The sequence below is a fragment of the Eumetopias jubatus genome, unplaced genomic scaffold (genome assembly GCF_037043125.1).
Source record: "Eumetopias jubatus isolate StellerSeaLion01/CBP00866 unplaced genomic scaffold, mEumJub1_p1.0 scaffold_2, whole genome shotgun sequence".
NCBI lineage: Eukaryota > Metazoa > Chordata > Mammalia > Carnivora > Otariidae > Eumetopias > Eumetopias jubatus.
Window position 1 is genome coordinate 28,700,555 of NW_028274808.1, and position 17,096 is coordinate 28,717,650.

Below are 17,096 nucleotides of genomic sequence, written 5' to 3' on the forward strand. Positions count from 1 at the left end.
CCTTCCTCTAAAAAATCATTTTTAAAATGATAAAAGTAATACATGCTTACCATTAAATAATTTAAAGAGTTACATAAAGGAAAATTTGAAGTCCACTTCTTAAACACAGTTTCCTTTCAGTCCTACTCAATGGGAATAACACTTTATTTTTTGTTCTAAATTAATTTTCTTCCCTGGGAATCTGATGCTCAAGATGTTTTCTTTATGATCTTGTTTAAAAGGAATCTCTTGTGTATTTACTCAGAAGGAACTAACTAAACTGCACTTCTACGTACCCCAAACTGAGGACCAATCCTTTCATTTAGAGTCCTTTATATTTTCATTAGCTCGTTTTTTATTAAGTCTTTTATGATGGCAAACATTACGCTCTACAGAAAGTGTAAGCTTTAGCTACCACTCACAGACTATGAGACCAATTTGGGAGAATATGTATAATGTTGTGCTCATGCATCATATGCTTTATTCAATCTTATGAACTACCACTCATTTGTTTTTGCATGAATTGTATTACTTATTTTTTAGGTATTTTCTGGGAGTCTTTTCACTGCCCCAGTGATAAACTAGAGGGTGAGAAAAGTGACTATAGTACTCAGTATGCACCTACTTCAATGGTTTAAAAAAATCTCATTTCCAAATCAGAAATGAGATAGGTTATAGATTGGCTTTTTTTTTTTTAAGTTAGGGCAAAACTATTATTGTTGGCCGTTTTCAAACTCAAAGCAGTTCCTGATGAGAAAAATCAGTTCCCTAAGATGAATATGGTTAGGCTTTTAATGTACATGAAATTTATTTCAAAAGATGTTCCTCAATGGAGAATATCTGGATCTTTATTGAAAGTGCTTTCATTTACAGATTTACAGATGACACCTTGAGCTTAAGATCTTCAAGGGAAATTATTATTTTAGGAACAGAAAACACAACTTACCAAAATAATATTGATAAAACTAAATACAAACATAATTTTTAAAAAGCTTAAATAATAAACTTAAAGAGGGAGAGACTACATTAGCTTCACAAATGAACCAAACTTACAAAGTGTACTCATTTTATTTAAGGCTGAGTTTTTAAAATAATTTCATACAAAAAAAACCTGATAAATTTTGTTAGAATAATTTTTTAGGTGGGACAAACATTATGGTGAACAATAATACATAAAACTGGTGGCTGTAGCGATAAAAATCAGAGATTTTTCATGTAGATTAAAAAGTAAATATTTTTCCAAAAGCAATTTATCCTTTTATCCTTTCATAAAATTAGAATTAATTTTTCTTTCATTTAACAGGCAAAATATTACCGCAGAAGTAAAGATACTCTAAAACATTCATAGACCTACTGACTTTCTCTTTTTGATTAAAGAAGACCTGAAATTATTTTGTAGCACATTCATTATTTGCCAGTTTTCATAAAATGGAATGCTGTAAAGGTAATTACAAAAATATACAGTAGAAATATCTTTGGAGAAGCTGTGATTTAGTAAATACTGCATTTGTTCAAGATAGTCATGGAGATGCAAGCCCAGTGTTCATACTGGCTCTATTCTGTAAACTTTATTTTCTGATATTAGAAGTTAGACATGATGCAATAACTATTTGAGGCAAAATTGCGGCACCTACACTCTATAAAATAAAGAACCACAGCAGCATGGGAATGTCATTTCAGTCATTGGGCCCACTAGATTAGATGGACAGGTTTGCTCATCTTCTATTTGAGATCAATAATTGTCGCTTGAAGAGCCTTAATAGATTTGTTTTGATCTTTTCTTTTTAAATTTAAGGTTACCCACGGATTAGGCAAAAGACCAAGATTAGAATGCAAGTTCTGCCTTAATACTGACTTTATCTCTGGCGTGGGAGAAGTAGACCTCTGCCCTCATGAGGATAGCAGCCTCACTTGTCCTAATGCTGTGATTCTTGGTGCTGATGCTAAAATTAAAAATTCCAGTAAGACCATGCCATTCTGGCATATGGAATCAGTTTGTCCTGGAAAGGTCCAATTTTATTTTTTCTGTCCATGTTTTCAGACATGTGAAGTGGAACTTTTACTTTAAATATCAGCATACAGGAATGGCCTTTTCAATGTCATTTGAGCCATAATAAAGGTTCGGAAGGCATGCTTGTTTCCATGCAAATGTTATCATGGATCAAGTAGATAATAAAACCTTATTAATAAAATACTGAAATAAACAAAGGCACCCTAATGGCACATTTTTGGTTTTCTCAACGTACTAATTTCCACGTCTGATAGGTCTAGTTTTTGTAGATCCAACATAGACTTGCTTATGGAAGCTAGGCCAACTGGATCTAACTTCCCAGAGTTACCACAAAATTTGGGGCACAAATGACATAATGAAATAAACACATAGTAAAATCAACTTTTGGTTGACTGAAGGGCCCAGTAGAAATAATCTGCTTTCTGAAAAATAATTAAGAATCCAAACTAATCACACATATAAACCAGTTTATTAGATTGTCAGTGATACTTTGAGACAAAATTCAAGTTATTTCATTTTACTTTATATAAACAGAGGAAGGGAGGAAAGTTTTAAACTTCAAGCTTTGTTCAGCATGTGTGCAGTTAGCATCCACAAAAGCACCATTGGATATGGAAGGATTAGCACCACAGAATTTTAGGACCTAACTGTTAACATGCATCACTGGAAAACTTGGAACATAAAAACTGAAGTAGTACGTGGTATGGTCTATTATAAACAATACAAGGCAATTTATGATTTGTTTTCATACAGTACAATACAATCACCAATCAATGAGAACCTTTAAGTACAATACAGGACAAAAACACTTTGTACCCTGTTAACACTAAAACAGTTACAGATTTAAAAACATGTTTCTTGTGAGAGGCAGTGGGTTGAAACTATCCCTCCTCCTCTTTTGAAATTGAGTTATATAGTTACATGATCTCTTAAGAAAGTATTTTCAAATCTATGTCTCTCTACCTCAGTGCCGACAAATGGTTTTTTTTGTAAACTGAAAGCCTCGATGAATCAAACCAAACCAAACCCAAACCAAAACCCGGTAAGAGTCAAGAAGTACTCCAGTGTGGTGGAAGATACTCCACTTAAGATCAGTTTGAAAATGATGCCAATGGTGTTGACACTTGTCTTCCCTTCGGTGGAGGAATGTCAAGTACAGAAGCCTTGCATTCACGATGAACTTCGGTTCATTTCGTTCACACAATGCCTTTATTCTGAAGTGTAACATAAGAGACTTATTCCTTATTCCTCAACTGTTTTTGTAGTGTCATAGGGCTGTTCCTTATGCTGGATTTGACAACAGTGAAAAGGGTTGATATTCTCTCTGGATTTAGGGAAATTTGAGCTAAAGAAAAAATATTAATTTAAATTTAGCATATATGAAATTTCAAAAGGAGTTTCACTATTTTCACAGTACAAACCCATAATGAATATCATTGAAAACCTTTCTGTTAGAAAGCATGTAACAAACCCTCAATTTTAAGTTGTGTGGAGGCCAATTTTGGCATATTAGAAGAGACTGTATAAGAAATGTGCAATAGGAATAGATAGATACAGGTATATTCAGATCTCAATGCATTGATGCCAAGGAAAATATATTTTTACTCACCAAGAGAAGAATATACCTTGAAGCATCTATGCAGACACATGAATCAATCATGTATCTGCCCAACTTCTAATTCTGGAATAGTGATAACAGGGTCATTTAAGAAAAAGTACTCAATTACAGTATGGCAGCAATTTTATGTTGTATATATTTAACAGCAAAACATTTTTGAAAATAGAATCGTTATTATACGGTAAGTTTACAATTCACCATTTCTATACTTGTAATACATGCGTTTATTTGTTTTCCCAGTTAAAAAAAAAATCTCACTAGGACCAACATCTTTTAGAACAACAATCTAACATGAAACAAAACCTCCTAAGGAAAATACTTAGCATCACAGAGATTTGAGAAAAATTTGTTACTCAGCATCACAAAATACTCAATAGATCTACATTTAAGATTGTTCATGCCATGACATTAACACACCTTTGGGTTAATATATCGTATTTAAAAAAGATACCAAGATACAAACCAAAGAACTGACATGGAATTTATTTTTAGTTTCTTCTTGGTAAGAGTAGACTGCTAATAAACTTGACTTCTGTCTGTACTATGTAATGATAACTGCGTCCATGAAGCAGCATTTACGTTTAGTAAAACATTTAAAACTAGTGATAGAAAAATGGCCACCACAGAAAAAGAACTAAACATAAGTGTAATTATAGACCAATGTTTTTTTTTATTAAGTGAACTGCCCCCAAACAAAAAAGAAAGCAAAGTTTGTTTGCTGTGAAATATTCTTCTGTTAAAAAACATTCTTGGATAAAAGTTAGCCTATGTTTTACAAATGTCAGAAAGATGTAAGAATGAACTTCGGGAAAAAGTTAACTTTTGAAAAAAAAAAAAGATCCTATGCCTTTTCTTCTGAATCAAATCCCTGTGTAAATCAACTATTAACTTTCTGAAGAGGGCACAGCAGCTATAGAGCTGCGCATCCACATTACTGATTTAAATTTGAGAATTTGCCAGGCAGGGCTGACTTGAACACAGAAGAAACAAAACTCATTTCTTAATGTTTTACGGTTACATTAAAAAAAAAAAAAACCCAAATAAAGAAAACTGAGTTATGACAGGCTGGCTTACTACTTTCACTTGCCCTTGTATTTGACCAACATTTCAACACAAGGTAGAACCAATTAAAGATAAGATTTAAAAAATAAAGCTGTCTAAAAATCATTCAGTGAAAAAGCCTTCAAATATTACATTTGAACCTCAAATGATTGTAGACTAACTTAGACTAACAGTTTTGCTGTCCTCACACACATTTTTGTTACTCTCGAGTTTTATTTCTGAATTGTTCATTGGTTCTATCATGTAACAGAATTTTCTATTAAGTTAAAATAGTTTGAATTATTATAAGAAGCTTTAGAAAAACACATAAGTAGGATAAATTTATAAAAGGATAAAGAATATTTTCTGGGATTTTAGACAAATTCTATACAGACAAATAGCTAGTTCAAGGTAATAAAGTGCCTTCATTTCTAGGTAATTAATTTTTCACTAAAATATTTTAAGGCTTTATAAGAAACTTAACATTATCAGAAGTGTGATAGTATATAGGGTTATGCTATTAATTAGCATTCTTTCATAGGTCTTATTTCATTTATCTTTTAATTCATATTAGGTACTTTTTATAATCATCAGTTTAAAATTATAAATCTGAATTATAAAGTCTGAACTCATTTTGCGAGGAAAAAGAAAGATGTATAATTTCTAAATGCTGTGATTTGTACTTAAGACTCACAGGTGGCTTGTGAACAGTCTAGTTTGTGTCATAATAGACAACCGCCAATGCTCTCCAAAAATTCAACAGAATATTTATCCCATGGCCAACAGGGCCATCATTTCATTCATTCATATATTCTGTTGTCTCTACATTTAAATGATGTGCAGCCTTAAGTAAAAAAGGCCAGAGAAAATCTAAGATAAATTCTTCAAATACAGGCACAATGAGTATTTTTTTTATTGCAATAGCTTATGCATAATCTGTACTGTATGCCAACATCCAATGTTAAAGCATTTATATTTGTTTTCAGTTTGCTTCTACTACCCATGGGTGTATCACAGTAAAATACTGGAAACCTAACAGAAGTGTGTATAATAGCCATAATCATACAGAATTCTATTTCTTCTTGTCATTTCTCTTTGGAATATATGAGGGTATTTTAAGCAATGCTGTGTAGTTAGTTATGTTGGCAGCCCCCGATTTTAAGATAAATTATGACTATATGGACATCGACTTACTCAATTGATTATAACCAATACAAATTAATTAAAATGTTTGAATATTCTTTTTCAGGAGGTTAGCTATTTTTATCAGAAGAATACTAAAGTCAGGCACCAGATTAAATGTCCATGATACCTAAAATGCTTATCTAACTACCACTGGATTAATTTAAAATGTTCCCTAAATTAAAGGTTTTTGAGGTCAGGAGGGAGGAGGAAAGTGAAAACTCATTGCAAAGAATGGTTTAAATGAAATGTTCCACATAGAGAAACAGGAACTGCAGGTAGGAAAAAGTGCCAGTCTTCAAATTGGGTTTGGTTTTCAATCTAAAGCCTAGTAAGAGTAATTCCTGGTGATTAAAAAAAAAAAAAAGACAACAAAATGGCATAAACATTTATAATTGCACATTCCTTTACCAAAGTGCCAAGTTACCAAAAAATCTTTTTAAATGCATACGATGCTACCTTTCAAAATCTAAGTATACATAAAGTTTTACCTTTTTCATAAAGTTTCACAAACTTATCACAAATGTAACCAGGAAGATGAGTTATAACTTTCTAAAAACAGGATAGTGTATTTTTAAAAAATAACTGTTAGAACCTTTGTCATGATGAACATTGAAACCCAAATATAGCCAAAGCATTTCCATAATATCCGAAAACATCACGAGAATTTAGGCAAATTTTAGTAGTACTCTGTCATGCAATGCACAGACACCATAGTTTTTTTTTTTTTTTTAACACTGGTTCAGTTAGCCTGTTTTAATCTGACTACATATTATACTTACTCTCTTTAATCACTGAAGTGACAATATATGGAATAACTGAGTTTTGAAAATAGCATTAAACACTGAGGTTTCTAGCCTTAATTGCTCATTCCTATTAAGCATGGCAAAATGGTCTGATGCATGGGTTATTAATTTTCATGCTCTATCTTTTTATCCTAAATGGAAATGTATAGAGATAATATGATAAGGACAAAAGGATGTTAGAGACCAAAGCACTGATACATGGAACAAATAAAATAATAAGCAACTGTATGGAAATCTTCCATATCATTACATTTGTTACATCAGGGGAAGACAGTAAAAAATAAGATCTCTTTACCAAGTTATAATTATACTAATACGCTTTTAAAAAAATCAGTGGCATGCATATAAGGTTAAATTTTTCATATTTTTATTGTTTGAATGTGATGAAGTTAAACTACAGAGGTATGTCATTATAAACTGAGACCAAAAAAATTATATCGTTCAGAGGAAAAAAGAGAAGGTAAGATCATGATTCTCAATGACAGGTCATCTGCCTTGTGTTATGCCACAGGCTAAACATTGTGGTGCAGTGCCTCATTTAATTAGGGTGAAAATGCTGGCAAAAACATAAAAATGCTAATAATAAAATTAAGATTGGTTCATAGTCAAGGAACATTAAATGACTATCAAAAAAGAACCTCTTCTTTTTCCTACAGTTTGAGAATCTCAATGTTCAGTGTAAGAATGTGACCATATAAAAGCATATGAAAGAAATGCCCAATCCGATAAATTCTTCATCTTCTGAGGATGGCGGATGGGATGTAGACTGGTATCCTAGTTCTCTAAGAGAGTTAACAAACTTTAAAAACACAGGTAAAATCGGAAGGAATCGGGCATCATAAATCACTGATAATGACTCCCCCAAACCCAATATACTGATCGGTTAATCACATAAAGATAAATATTCATTCCATATAAATTTAACGAACCTTCTTGTAGTTTCTGAATATTAAAATATAATCGCTTGTGGGTAGATAACAATCTTGGGGAGTGGCAGCGCTTAAAAATTGTTAAAGAAATACTTCAAAATAAACATTGAAATGCAGAAGACCCTTAATAGAAGCTGTAGGCATGTGGAAACCCCATACTTTGTGAGATTCCAACTATATTAGTTCCTGCATTACCCAAAGTAATATAAATTGCATTATCTCTTTTGCCAATATACACAGGTATTTTCTTGTCTTGGCAAAACCTAGGCAATTGCACTTACCTAACTTAGCTTTTCCCTGGTAGCGGTCCTATAGTGACCAGTATTTATACATGAATACTGGACATACCTATAAGAACCATTCCTACCATATAATTTAATCTTGTTTTCTATGACTCGGCTCTTGCACAGCATTTTTCATTTCCAAAATGCCAAACAACTACTTGTAATAGTTATTTCCCATTTCACAAGGAGGGCAAAGTTAATAAATGGCTTGTGAGGTGGTGGCGCCATACAGGGTTTTCAAGATCCTATGCATCTTCTCTGTTCTGTAGGCAGTTTTTTGTCTAACATTGCCATCTGCTATGTGTGTATACCGTACGTATGCCCCTTGAGGCCAAAGACTCAATCTTGTTGTCTGCTGTATACCCAGAGCTATCAGAATGTTTAGCTCGTGCTGTATGCGAAATAAATATCTGTTGATTTGTCGAATGAGAAATAGGACTGGAAAAATGAAACAAAGAACCTCAACATACTGCCCCTCATCCTCGACTTCCAAGTGAAAAGCCATGCTTACCCACTCTTGCTTCTCCACTACGATAACATAAGTGGTATTACTCTTCTTACACAATAGGGTTGTATTTAAGAGTGAGTAATTCACTCTTAAATCTTGATGGCAAAGACCCTATGGTATGTGTCCTCCAGAGTACGAAGACTCAACTATTACTACAACTACTCCTAAAACTGCATTATTCACCTTTCCTTTGGCCAAGTATTTAAATTAAAAGTTATGTTTCTGCACAGAATTGACTATTCTTAAACTAATTCAGGCATAAAGAATCAAGAAAATCCTCACAGCTGCAATCATTAGCATGAATATGGAGACTATCAGAAGGGACTGAAAAGACAGACATATACAGCAAAAAGAATTGGGGACTAGAGGTTCTTTAATTTTCTGGAAATTAGTGCAGGAAAGCTAAGATCCTTGAGAAGATAGTAATTTTAGTGAACAAGGTTAATGTCAAGTTTAAACTAGATGATATCGAAAGTCTTTTCCAGCTCTAAAATTCTATGTTGTGTTGACTGGTTCCTCTTCTGATAAGATGAGAGTCTACACAGTATTCAAAGTATATTTTACCTTTTTTAAAAAAGGGATAGTTAAACTTGGAAAGTTTGATGTTTTGGAACTCTTGGGCAACTGTGAATATTAAAAGTTTTCTTTAAACCACCATTACTCCTTCTTTTGCAACAATACCATGTAACGCCTTTTAAATCCTGAATAAATATACTTAAATTATGTCATATAGTGTGGATATTACCTTGCTGACAATACTTCATCTTGTCAGCAAAATTAGTAGTGAGGAGTTTGCTCCTAATCCTGCTACTTTGCATGAACCTGTCCCCTAAAGAAGTCTTAAGTACAAATAAGTACAATTCATGACCTCATTTCCAACTTCAAAGAGAGGAGGTGAAATTATTTCTTATAAAAATTAGAGTTATTGTTTTAAATCACAGCAGTGGAAAAACAAAAGGCTATGATATTAAGTTTGAATCTCTAAATTACTGTATATGTTTACAAAAACAGGACTATGAATTCAAACATTTTGACTGAGAAGCAACAAAAACAATACTAATTCCAAAACTAGGAAGCAAAATCTAATTTTCATTTGGGTCCTTCCTCTTTTCTTTTTTTTTTGTTAAGTCTAGCTGGGGGTTTATTGATCTTATTAATTCTTTCAAAGAACCAGCTCCTAGTTTCGTTGATCTGTTCTCCTTTTTTTTTTTTTTAATTCCTGTGTCATTGATTTCTGCTCTAATCTTTACTATTTCTCTTCTCCTGCTGGATTTAGGCTTTATTTGCTGTTCTTTTTCCAGCTCCTTTAGGTGTAAGGTTAGATTGTGTACTTGAGACTTTTCTTGTTTCTTGAGAAAAATCTAATTTTTATTAGCCAGAACCCTAAATACGTGGGAGGAAGAAAGATGATTTACTATCAGCTTTAATTTTTGCTAAGCTGGGACGTCTCAAAACCCTTCAAGCAGAGTGTACTCCCTGGGAAATCAGGTTTATAACTCTTTATTTCACAACCTAAGACCTCTTTACCCTTCTAAAATTAAACTGATATCATTACTCATGCTCAAACGGGAACAAGGGCCATATTCTCATTTTTCCACATGGCAACAAACATTATTGGCAGTTAATTAAAATTAATTACTCCAACTAAAATGATGATGAACTGCTGAGGGAATTCATGCATACTGCTCAAAAGCAGTTAATCATCTTTATGGTTTAGAACATAGATCCTTGAGGCTTGGTATGATAGCACTGCAAGTCCTCCATATAGGTTAAATTATACTAATGAGACTAATGAGATTCTCTTGATGATTCAAATGTAACTGCTTTTTTTATGTGAACTAAGACTTACGAGAAGTAAGACATAAGCCAAATTCTACACTACAGTAAGTTGTGTTAAAGGGAAGTATCATTTCAACATCTTTGGAATTATTAGCATGAAATATGAATGTGGTAAAAATAATTTAGGAACCATAAGGAGAAAAAGAAGTATGAGAGGGTAGAAGGAAGGTGTATTTAGTGGAAGGCAGAAAGAAATGAGAAAATCAGTAGATGAGAGGGATTCACAGAATGGGAATAATCTGAAACTTTATTAATATTTTCTCAGTAACCTGGCAAAACTTCTTATTCATTTGCGTGCCTTTTTCCATAGGAGCAATACAAGCACCATACTACTTTACGGTCATTTTCCCCCTTGCTGAATCGTTGTATAAACACTGAAAATGACACGCTGACATCCCATAAAGTTAAGAAAGTGCTTGTTGTGTGTGCTGTTGGTGTGTGAGTTAATGTACTGGAATCTCTCTGTGGTTCGGCAGCTTCTGATTTAAGTATCTTAAAAGTGGAAATAGTACGGATTGGGATGGACCAGCCGAGGGCCAGCTCAGTCCTCGCCTTCATGTAGTTATGCCAAAAATCAGACTCCTTTTCGGTCAGAATAAAATTCTCTTGACAGAGACAACAGCAGACGGTAACAATTCACCCTTTAGATCTGTTGGTACACAATTTACTATGACTCCCTAGAGTCACAGTATAATCTTCACTTAAATTTATTACTGCTCCTAAATCTCAATGGATCTTTGCTTAAAATGGCAATTTTTAGGTAAATTCAATTAGAACTTTCAGAAAAAACCCCAAAACACCAAAAACCCAAAAATGCAATCTGGGGATGTTAGTTTCATTGTATCTACTCTCCTCCCATTTGTATAAATTATGGATCAAAGTGAGTTTGTAATGATAAAACTGAGCTCATAAGGTCTATGGTACACAATTTTAAGAGTGCATAAAACTACCGAGCCATCACCATATTGATAAACAATGAAAGCATTCCTTCCAGCATGCTTTGATTATGGAGATACCATAAGAAGTATCTCCTCACCTGGAATTATTTTTCACATTTGCTTTCTGAGGTCAAAGCAGACATCCAGAGGGAAGGAAACAATACAGTAGCACAGCCGTTGTGACCGCTGGGGTACAGTTGCCCAGTATCTTTGTTGTTAATAGACTCTCCCAGAACAGTACCTCTTGATGCATCCAACAGTAATTAAGGTGGGAGGGTCATTTGAATGTTAGGAGTACTGTCACTTAATATTAATATTAAAGGGGATTTTGTCCCCTCCATTCTTACTGCACTTTTGCTGCCCTGAATTTAACAACAGTCACGTGTCATATAAGATGCTCAGTGAAGATCTAATTATTCCTTGCCTGTTTTTTAAAAAAGTATTATCCGCAACAGAAAGAAACTACTGATGAAGTCAACAACATAGATGATCTCAAAATTATTAGGTTGAGTGAAAGAAAGCCAAACACCGAAAATACATGTTCATTTATATACAATTCCAGAATAGACAAAACTAACCTGTAGTCACAGAAATTGGACCAGGGATTGCTTTTGGAGGTCTGGACTGGGGAAAGAGTGGGGCTGCTGACTGGAAAGGGATACACAGAAATTTTCTGGGGCGAGAAAAGTGTTCTGTGTCTTGATATCTGTCCAAACTGATTGAATGATGCATTAAGATTTGAGCATTTTACTGTAGGTAAATTATACCTTAACACAACATGTGCAAAAGCATTGCCACTAAACACAATGTTCTTGCTGAAGCATTAGAGTTGGGTGGCATTTTTCTTTTCGTTTCAAAATGTCTGCCTTCACACTGTCCCATAAAGAGCAACATATCCTAGAATGGGATCCATGACCAATACTCTACAGAGAACGTGGATTTTTATATCAGGGCACTGAACTAAACCAGGTTTTTTTATTGCTGGAAAAAAAAAAGAAGATAAATTCCTTTATGAACCATACTAAATGTAACAGCTCTAAGAAAGGATAATAAAACACCTTATGTTTAAAAAGTACCCTAGAACAGGAAAGGATTTTTAAGCTCAATTTATCCTTGTGAAGATACTAATTTATAAAGGCATAAAAAAATCAATAAAAAAACTGGCTCAAACCCTACTTAAAAGTGATCATGGCAATATGGTCTTCACTCTCTTTTTGGTTTCCCAAATGGTGAGTGAACACTGGGGGTGCAGTAGGATACCACTGGTTTCTAAAGGAGACTGAGGAACGTAAAACCTTTAGGTGGGAAGGAAGCAAGATTTTACTTAGGCTACTTTGGTGCATATCCAAGCATATATATTGACCATCACATTTTAGAACCATTTTGAACGCCAGTGTTTGGGGCCTAATTTATGATTACCTCGCCACTTCAAATGTAAGGGGCCACGTGTTCATCAACTTTAAAGAGGTTATAAGCAGAATCAAAAGAACCGCTGAATTCCCGGCTTCCTGCAGAAAGAACCTTATTACACTCTATGACAGTTCTAAAAATAAATTAAGTGAACGAATTCTATTAGTTCTGAGAAGAAAGTAGTAATACCCTGAATAGCATTTATGTACAAGTAATGCCAAGTATTCATGGGCAAAGTTAAAACTATAATCAAAAGCCAGATAATTATTTATCCAACTTCTTTCTTTTTTAATTCCAATTCAAGCCCACCAAGGGTTTATGTTGTTTTAAATCTGCACGTCATACAGCGACATCTAAAATACGTAACTTTACTACTCATCATGATCTTCACCTGAGATTAGACAGAAAAAAAATGAAAAAATTAACCAATTTCCCTAGCATAATGGCTGGCCTCTGAGAGGAACTCCATTGAGTATTTGTTGATAAAGTGAATGAATGCTTTCCTTTCCCTTGATTACCATTTCTTACCTCACATAGTGGCTTCTTACTGCACATTAAAAATTCAGTATGATTGAAAAGGAAAAGCATAGACATTTACTTAGTAAAAGAAAGCAATGCTCTCTACTGCTTTTGTTGACATAAAATCACATAAATATAAATCAACACAATTGTGAAAGCATAACAAATTGATAGAAGATAACCTAGACTTTTTAGCTATAAAACATTCCTTTTAAAAACTCAGTTAAAGGGGCGCCTGGGTGGCTCAGTCGTTAGGTGTCTGGCTCGGGTCATGATCCCAGGGTCTTGGGATCGAGCCCCATGTGGGGCTCCCTGCCCAGAGGGGGGCCTGCTTCTCCTTCTCCCACTCCCCCCTACTCCAGCTCTCTCTCTCACTCACTCTCTCAAATAAATAAATGAAATCTTAAAAAAATAAAAAAAACATCAAAACTCAATTAAGGGCGCCTGGGTGGCTCAGTCGTTTGAGCGCCTGACTCTTGATTTTTGCTCATGTCATGATCTTGGGGTTGTGAGATTAACCCTCAGATCGGATTGGGCTCCACGCTCAGCACGGAGTCCGCTTGCCCTTCTCTCTGTGTTTCTTCCGCCCCTGTCCTCAAACAAACAAACAAACAAACAAAATCTTTAAAAAACCCCAACTCAATTAATGACACTAAAGGCCATTGTTTGCTTCGCTAGAGTGAACAATAACTTTCGTAATTAATAGAGTGGATACTTGTGAAATGTTTCACGTAAACATCTCTGAGACATAGATTTAAAAGTTCATAAGTACCGGGGCGCCTGGGTGGCTCAGTCATTAAGCGTCTGCCTTTGGCTCAGGTCATGGTCCCAGGGTCCTGGGATCGAGCCCCGCATCGGACTCCCTGCTCAGCGGGAAGCCTGCTTCTCCCTCTCCCACTCCCCCTGCTTGTGTTCCCTCTCTTGCTGTGTCTCTCTCTGTCAAATAAATAAACAAAATCTTAAAAAAAAAGTTCATAAGTACCAAAGATAAACAGAATATCAAGTGCTAGAAGATAGAAATTGTAGCTCGAGATTATATGAAATGAGAAAAAGCTCAGTATCAAGATGATGGTCTGCAGGGGCCTCTTTATTGGCGCCAGTAACTAAATTTATCATCCTGAAACCAAGGGTGAAAGCATGTATTAACTATCAAAAAGCTATTTTTTCCGTCAAAAATGACCCATAACCATAATCTTGCAATGCTTTCAACTTTAAAATAAATGAGTGTGAAAGCCGTTCTAGTTGATAGGAGAAAACAAATATCCTGAATCAAGTCCACATCCTATCTCCCACTGATTTTCAAGCAAAGCAATAGAGAAGTAGAAAGTGAGTAGTGGAAGGACCACTTCCTGAAACCTAGTTCAAGTTCTGAAATGACTGGTTAGATGATTATGAACAAGTCACATGCTATCTTTAATATTTTTCCTATCTGTTATAAAATGAAGGTGTTAAATGACTCCAAAGACTCCTTCGGGCAAAAAAATTAAAGTTGATGGCAGATTTAGACAAGAAAATCTTATGTTGTCAAGTTACGAAGTAAAACAGGTGAATATAATACTTTTAGTAGTGGGGTCATTGATCCCCAAATCATGCAAACTGTCTAACGATCATCTTTTTAAAAAAGGAAACGAAGCAGTTTGGATTCTCTCCAGCAATACAAATATGCTTTGATATTTCCCAGTCTGTGGACAATTTATTCATTTTCTTAACGGTGTCTTTTGATAAACAGAACATTTTAGTTTTGATGAAGTGTCTAATTTTTAATTTTTTTCTTTCATAAAAGCTAGTGCCTTTTGTTTTCTGTCCAAGAAATTTCTGCCTACACAGTTGTGTGCTTTTAGTTTTGACTGACAATAGCTTCAAGGGATTATGACTAGCCCAACTCCCTGGCTACTGCTGTACCTGAGAGTTCTTGTGGGAAAAGGAGGCTCCTTTCCAATTTTGCATAATTTTGTTATACTTTCTGGAGAACTGTTCATGTTATGGGTTGGGAAGAAGTAATAATGATGTTATTAGTATTTATTAAATGCTTATTATGTGACAGAAACTTTGCTAACAGCTTCATGTATCTTAACAGATTTAATTTTTTAAAGAGAATCCTGGTTGAATAGAGCTTCTGTGAGGGCAAGAAATCTTACGTGTTTTGTTATTGATACAACTTCTGGACCAAGACAATTGCCCCAGAACAGAGTAATTAATAGGTATAAACCGAATGCTGGTTGAATAAATTCTCACAATTAGTTTATAACGTTATATAATTTACCCACTATTCACAATAGTGACAGAATTTGGACTTGAACCCAGGACTGGCTGACACCAAAGTCTGTGTTCTTTATAATTCTGTACTAAGGCTACTAAGACTGCCTGATAACTCTGGGGGAACCCAGAACCTAAAGATACAGCTGAAATTACTACTATTACTTAAGGGGGTAGAGGGAATGGTTTAAAGTTATTGTTGTTTTATTCCTCTCATAGCAAAAAGCAAATGTGGAACTTCTATTAAGTTCCCCCCACCTTTTTTAAAAGATTTATTTATTTGAGAGAGAGACAGAGAGCACAAGTGGTGGTAGGGGTAGAGGGAATCTCAAGCAAACTCTGTCCTGAGCTCGGAGCCCAACCCGGAGCTCAATCCCATGACCCATGAGATCATGACCCCAGCCAAAGCCAAGAGTCCAACCCTCGCTCAATGGACTGAGTCACCCAGGTGCCCCCCCCCCCTTTTTTTTTCCTTCACACCCAGCATGGAGCCCAACCAGGGCTTGAATTCATGACCCTGAGATCAAGACCTGAGCTGAGATCAAGAGCTGGAGGCTTAACTGACTGAGCAACCCAGGTGCCCCTAAGCTCCTTCTTGACAGCCATATTGATCTTTTTATATTTATAACTATACGGTAATTTGTGCAGATTGAGCCAATATGAAACTTTTATGGCCACGGATATATAGGGCCAGAAAAATTCAATCTGCACGTAAAATGTAGAGCTCAGCCTGCTAACTCCTCAGTGATGCTGCAAAGCCATTGTTCACTGGGACTGCAGGAGCAAGGTTATTTATTTAGTGGAATTTCTAGTCAACAGACCTTTAACTACAATACTCTTAATCCTACTGAAATTGAATCCTATTGAATATTGATTGAATGCAATATAGAGAGTACAATTAAATTTTGTATGAATGAGAATACTTCAATGCTTTAGAATCTTAATTGTTAACAACTATAATCACTGCAGGGACACCAAACAACAACAACTATCATCTATAAACTATAAATTAAACTATAAAAACTATAATCACCATATAATGATGTAAATGAAGAATATTATAGGTTCTTGAGTTAATTTCATATAAACTTAGAATATCCCTTTCAAATAGGTTTTGAAAAAAACCTGTTTCCAACTTATTATGTGGTCATTTATCTCTTGCTCATAAGAGTTTAAGAAAAAAATTCTCTAGTTGGTTTTTAATTATTAACCGAATTGACTATGAAAATGAAGCATTTTTATCTCTTAAATTCTCTAAATAACCCACTTTTTGAAGGCTACACTGCAATGCAGTTGCCATGATAAGACTTGTGATGACAGGACAGCAAAGGATCTGTATTCTAGTCATTAGGATCAAGTTCTAGAAGATTCACTAAGGTGGGAGCTCAGGAAATAGACTAAAGAGTAGAGATGGCCAAAGACTCAATAATTAGAGGAAAAAAGGCTGAATCTAGGCAAATGATTTGTGTATATTGATTACCAAAATAATGATTTGATATGCCTTCTGCCAGGGCCAAAACCCACAGTATATTGAGTGCAGAACTGAGCCCAAAGATGTGATGAAAACAGGAAAATGCCTAGAACACATAAAAAAAAAAAAAACATTTAAATTGGCTATAAAAACATGTGCTTAATTCACGGAACTAGAACAAATAATTCTGAAATTTGTATGGAACCACAAAAGACTGAAGAGCCAAAGCAATCTTGAGAAAGAAGAACAAAGCTGGAGGTCTTATAATCCCAGATTTCAAGATATACAACAAAGCTGCAGTAATC

At 34.6% G+C, this 17,096-nt stretch overlaps 1 protein-coding gene across 2 annotated transcripts in view; it reads right to left on the minus strand.

The window, feature by feature from the left end:
- Positions 1 to 1,248: 1,248 nt before the first annotated feature.
- Positions 1,249 to 17,096, minus strand: part of PURG (purine rich element binding protein G) — a 37,264-nt gene continuing 21,416 nt past the window's right edge. The window contains exon 4 of one of the 2 annotated variants that reach the window (XM_088021393.1): positions 1,249 to 3,335. In XM_088021393.1, coding sequence (XP_087877519.1) covers positions 3,233 to 3,335 — 103 coding nt within the window. In that variant the 3' untranslated portion in view covers positions 1,249 to 3,232. The remainder of the gene's footprint in view (positions 3,336 to 17,096) is intronic. The other variant, XM_028087604.2, reaches the window with a different exon arrangement.